The following is a 5,945-nucleotide window of genomic DNA, read 5'->3' on the forward strand; positions in this document are numbered from 1 at the left end:
AGTGGTATCAGAGAGGGAGCATGAGTGAGGTCCTTGTAGTGTGCCGTTATTCTGGGGTTTGTGTTACTTGATCAATGGCAGCCATTAACACCTGTGACTCACGAGGAAGTCATTCCCATCAGAGATGCGAGCGGCAGAGAGTATCGTCAGTATCATGGCTGTTGGCCTCTTCCTCTTCCTCTCCCATGAGGCTGTTCATTCATTCACAGTCTGTTTGTCTGTGATTGACTTGTGCACGGTCGCCTGTGTTTGTGCTCAGTTTGGCATTTAGGTAAATTAAACATGTGCATGTTCACTGATACCCAGACAACAGTGTGACGTAGCTGTTCTATTCCCAGACAGTGTTTGAACTCACATGCAGCATCACGTATCCCTAGCAGCGCATTGTTGGTAACTGGAGTAAACAATGGAGACCAGTCGGGCCAGCAGGGATTAGCACCTCTGAATCATGGACTCCTGTAGTGGATTATACTCTCTTGTCTTTGACATTAAAAGTGGATAATTCAATTCACAGTCATATGCTGCCAGGGATTAGAACGCTTTTCATTTCACATTAGTCATTACGGCAGAAAGAGGACGTAATGATCAACCACTGTGTAATTCTCTGTTATACGGTGGTTAATTACATTGACTGGCTCTGCCTTCTATCACGGGTCATAACAGTAATTTTCAACAGAGTGATTTGGAAGTTGTTGTTTTTTTTTAACAACTGAAGGCCCCCCTGGTATTAGGGATAGAGTGTGGATTTGAACCAAGAACTTATTTTTAGCAGACCAGAAACTTACTAATAGACCTAATTCCATTTGTGTTCATTTGTGTCCTTTTACTGTCATTATTCTTCAGGTCCAGCTGTCCAGCGTCAAGTCCAGAATGGACCAACATCAGAAGAGATAGAAGCTCAAAGAGCAAGGTAAATATCACTGGGAACAAACAGCACAGCAGGTTCTGAAAACATTTTTATGAAAAAGATAATTTTTTTTTCAGCAGGTACATTCAGCACGATGTACTGACTAAATCTTCTGCCTCACACAGTAACTTTTTATATAATACAACATATGTATTTACCATTTTGTCTTAATGTGTGTTTGTCTGTAATTTCAGGGACCATTCACTGATTTAACCACTGAACTTTTTGTGAACTCAGTCTTTGTGAGTTACTGTATCTGGGTAGGATTAGAGTAGAAAGATAAATATGTCTAACAACCCGTCAAACTGAAAGAATATGAAGTGCCAACACTGAGTTAAGCAACAGTCTCCAGCACAGCTTCATGCCGTCCTCATAGTCACACTCTGTCACAGTGCTGCCTCTCATGAATAAAGACAACCACAGAATACTCCAAACACAATGACATACTCTTTAAATGGAAACTAATGAATAGTGGAGTGAGGAGATGCTGGAGGCTTTTTCCTTTTGCTCACTCAGAAACCTTCCACTGCTATTGTTCATCTACAGAGAGAAACAAAACTCTGGGTTGTAATTGCTGTTTAAAAAACTCAGCCATTGGTTCATCTCAATGCCAGATTTTAAGAGAGCAAATAAAAAATATTTTTTGATGCTATGTCTGCTAAACGGCATTTCTGGCACAGAGGATCACAGCCCTGGTCGTGAGGGGAGATTGTGTTGTTATGTATGGAGGTTTTGGGTTCGTGCACACGGTTGTGTATCAGACAGAAAATCATTCAGTGGTAGTCGGGCAATATTGCTCAACAGCTCTGCTCCTACAGTGTGCACTGCCGTCACATCAGTCAGGCTGCAGAGTCAGCACTTCAACACACAGCTGGAAAATTCCACTTCTTCACCACGAGCTGTCTCCTTCTATTCTCTCCAGCCTGAGCTGTGAAATGGATACAGCTTTAACATCAGAAGGAGAAATGTGAGGTGTAGATGAAGGAGGCTAAAGGTGGAGAGGTGGAGTTGGACAGATGTGAGTTTGGGCAGATGAGGGGAAAGACATTGACTCCATTTTCTGATGGTTGAAGAAAATCTGTACTGTGATGTAAAAAAAAAAGTATAAAGTATAAAATAGGGGACAACTGGCTTGCCAATTTAATTTTACAAAATGTATTTGAACATTTTAACAACTATATGCTGTCTGTAGTCTGTTAAGAATTGTAATATGTAAAGAACAAATCCAATTCCTTTTAGAAATTAATTTTTGTAGCCCCACAATAAGATGTTGATTGTAGAATATTTTTTCTTTCTGTGTCAGAGTTCTTCAAACTCCATACCACTGAAAGCATATTAGTTATTGTGTTGTTATCAGTAGATGTTGCAGCTCACATATGGTATTTTGTTGTTTAATTATTTGCCATTAAAATAATGAAAGCATGCTGTATAATTTCTTCCTGTCCCTTCAGGCAGATGATGGAGCAGCAGCAGCAGCAGCAGATGCAGGCACACATGGAGCGAGAGCGACGGTCGTCCAACTCAGGTGCTCACATTATGCAACATTGTTTCTTCTCCTAATTACACATTATTATACAAAACTTCCGTGTCAACAAAACTCTCTACAGGTTCTCCTTTCCAAGGCCACCCTGCCGTGCTTTCTGTAGCTCCACCAGTAATTCCTCCACCAATGAACATGGGTGGCCCACCTCCGCCTCCACCACCACCTGGGCCACCACCACCTTCAGCCGGAGCACCTCAACCATCTCACGGAGATGAGAATCCTTCAGCAACTGGACTTGCTGCTATGATCGCCGGAGCCAAACTGCGTCGCGTTCAACGAGTGAGCGAGCTGCAGCTTTGATACGTTCATGAAACTGTTCCAGAAGTAGCTGGAGAAGGACATTGAAAGCACATTCTAGTGAAATAAAATTATATATACATAGTATGACATACTGTGAAAGGTTACGAAACCATGTTTTTCTTTTGGTTACATTTGTAATGTCTCAGTTTTTGGTTTAGGTACTGCTGTCTTTATTAACAGAGGTGTACATCAGTGCAGGTGTGAGGATAGCCAGATAGTGTTACAATATTCAGTCCGAGTGACAGATGGGTTCAGTATAGAAGTGTGTTACAGAGATCTGGAATGAGTTTTACACCTGTGAGAGCTGAATCCCTGAGAAAGTAAAAAAAGACTCTCCCTCTCCTCAGCCTGAAGACAACTCTTCGGTTCCAAAAAATGAGGCCAACAGAACAAGTGGAGGGAGCGGCGGACTGATGGAGGAGATGAACGCACTGTTGGCACGGAGGTAGGAGCAAATTTGGATGAATCTTTTTAAAAAACACTAGCTGACATATAATTAAATATATTAATTTCTTCTTGCTTTTTTTTTTATTTAGAAGAAAAGCAGCGGAAGACGGACAGAATGTAAGTAAATGGAAAACAAAAATTGTTACCACAAGACTTGTGTTGGCCAGTGTTGATTAAGTCTGTAACAATGATTATAAGACTCTGATTGATTAATATAACAAAATGATAATGAAACTGATAAATTAGTTTGTTGCCTGATGAATAAGACAAATTAAGAAGGCTCAATTGTTATATCCCTAAGAAGAGGTGACTTAAAAAACATCACTTTCTGTCTCTTCCTTCAGGAGGATCCTAATTCTCCATCGCCCAGCACTCGCAGTGGACAGAATGTCACAGGTGAGGACATTCAATATGGTCTGTGACATAAACTGCAGTATTAACTAGAGCCTTATTATTTATTATTATTATTATTATTATTATTATTATTATTATTATTTGTGGTTAACTGTTAGCTGTTTTTTTACAATGGGCTAACTATACAAATGTAAGTAAATATCGGTTGTTGGTTTTTGTCTTTGTTTGTTTGTTTTTTTGTCTTTTTTAATATAAAGATGGTGTAAAAAAGCCATGGGACCGAGCAAATTCTGCAGACAGATCAATGGTTTCCAGGTAAGGGATAAGAGTACTAGGACTTATTGTTTGTGTGTAGCGCAACAGCAATAAAAATGACTGTTTTTTTAATGTTATTTTAATGCAGGGTACGGCCTGTAGGCAGCGGGAGCGACACAGACTCGTTAGACCTCGATAGAATGAAACAGGTAAATTGCTTTTCATTGGATTTCTAGTTGTTTAGACAAGTGTATTTAAGTTATTGAATATTAACTTCTTGCTGGCATAGAGTCAATGAACCTTGATTTTTTTTGTGCTGTGGTAGTTGAACACAATGTTTGTTTCTGCATCCCCAGGAAATATTGGAAGAGGTGTTCCGTGAATTACACAAAGTAAAGGAGGAAATCATTGATGGTACGTTGTTTTTGCTGTGGAACAGAAAAAAGAGGCAATTTCTCTTTCAGTTCCTCAGTAGTACACAGTGAATGTGTATTTAGAAACGGTTTCTTCAGTGGGTGTAAGATTGGTGGTAATGTCAATCTGTGACCGCTAGACTGCACTAGAATGCCATGAGGCTGAAAATAATAGTTTAGCTGTCTGTACTGAAGCACATCGATTAACAGTGGAACTTGAAGAGGCAAAAAATCTATCAACGACGATTACTGATTGATTGCATCAGTACTTAATACACTGTTGTGTAACACTATGGGGACACAGGTTTCCTTAAAAAAAGGGGGTATTTATATTTAATTAAATTAGACATATTTATTATATATACTGTATATGTATTATATATAGAGAGAGATTATATTATATATATATTCATTTATCTATATTAATGAATATTTATTATGTTCAATTAAAAGGCTTTTATTAAGAGAAAATACATTTTCGCACCACTTTACTTGACATGCTACCATTATTAAGTAAGCTTACATTATGTTTAATAAATTTAAATTATTAGGTGCTGGTTACTAGTGTGGTATACTTGGATGGAACCCTCAACTTCAGTAAAATCTTTCTTTGCAGTTAAACTCACAGTGTTCCTATGCTCTCTCTTCGCAGCCATTAGACATGAACTCAGTCGCGTTAGCACGACATAATCTTATAGAGCCACTTCCCCGACATGAACCACCTTTTGGAACCATTGCCCCTGTAGCAGCTGCTGTGACCCTGAGGAGGAGGAGTCAGGCACAGAGGCCTAAACTGTGACGTCCACTCACTCTGTTCATCAGTGGTGTTGAAGTAACGCAGTGGCGTTGGTTTTAACACCTTAGAAGTGTCTGTGTAACATTTGTATTTTTACTTTTTGACAAGGATGTAAATGGAGCCACACTCCTACACTCTGACTCTGAATCCTTGACATTTTTGCCTGTTTTCCTGTTCCTTCCTGCATTCTCAGCCCAAAGGAAATTTGATCCGATTCATATGATTTTGCTGTTTTTGATTGTTTGTTTTTAACTTTAAAATTGTTATTACTATCATTTACATTATAATTACTATCATTTTTATGATTGTAATGTTGGTATAAGTAGTGGTAGTATAGTGAGTACAATGGTAACAATGAGGAAACTATGATGAGACAATGATAGTAACAATAATTGTATTATTTGGGCACATTTTTGTCAGCCTTTCATATTTTGTATTGTTTATCATTCGGTTTTGCTTTAAGTACACTTGAGAGCACATCCATTTTTCTCATTAATATACCTAAAACATTTTTTACAGAAAGGGTTTTTAACCGTTATGTGTGAATCTATGGCGGATAGAAGAAAACAGGCTTAGACCTGAAACCAAGGGTGGAATAAAATTACTTTGGATATTACAATCGTAAAAAAAAAAAAAAAAAAAAAGAAGAATACACCAGAGTATTTGTGAAAATGTTGTTAATAAAATGTTTATTGGCTGCAAGGATATGGTGAAGTATTGTTCATTTTTATTCTCTTATTTACAAAATTGTGCTTCCTGGTTTGACAAAAATAAGTCGCTCTAAGTTAAAAATTAAATTCAAATAAAACTGTGAAAAATATCTTGGATAAAAGCGACCTTTTTATTTCTTGTGTTTTCTTGGTGATCGCTTGTGACCTGTCTGCTTTTTGTGTTGGGACAGTTTATGCTTTGTAAAATGGGGCTTTTACA

At 38.1% G+C, this 5,945-nt stretch overlaps 1 protein-coding gene across 3 annotated transcripts in view; it reads left to right on the forward strand.

Annotated features, from left to right (window-relative positions):
- The window catches only part of evlb (Enah/Vasp-like b), a 27,735-nt gene extending 22,076 nt beyond the window's left edge, over positions 1–5,659 (forward strand). For all 3 annotated transcript variants that reach the window (XM_008313171.3, XM_025056827.1, XM_008313170.3), the window contains exons 4-13: positions 844–910; positions 2,359–2,432; positions 2,515–2,729; positions 3,098–3,195; positions 3,287–3,314; positions 3,542–3,593; positions 3,809–3,866; positions 3,955–4,015; positions 4,163–4,220; positions 4,872–5,659. In XM_008313171.3, coding sequence (XP_008311393.1) covers positions 844–910; positions 2,359–2,432; positions 2,515–2,729; positions 3,098–3,195; positions 3,287–3,314; positions 3,542–3,593; positions 3,809–3,866; positions 3,955–4,015; positions 4,163–4,220; positions 4,872–4,909 — 749 coding nt within the window. In that variant the 3' untranslated portion in view covers positions 4,910–5,659. The remainder of the gene's footprint in view (positions 1–843; positions 911–2,358; positions 2,433–2,514; positions 2,730–3,097; positions 3,196–3,286; positions 3,315–3,541; positions 3,594–3,808; positions 3,867–3,954; positions 4,016–4,162; positions 4,221–4,871) is intronic.
- The last annotated feature ends 286 nt before the right edge of the window (positions 5,660–5,945 follow it).

This window comes from Cynoglossus semilaevis, chromosome 7 (genome assembly GCF_000523025.1).
Source record: "Cynoglossus semilaevis isolate Cse_v1.0 chromosome 7, Cse_v1.0, whole genome shotgun sequence".
NCBI lineage: Eukaryota > Metazoa > Chordata > Actinopteri > Pleuronectiformes > Cynoglossidae > Cynoglossus > Cynoglossus semilaevis.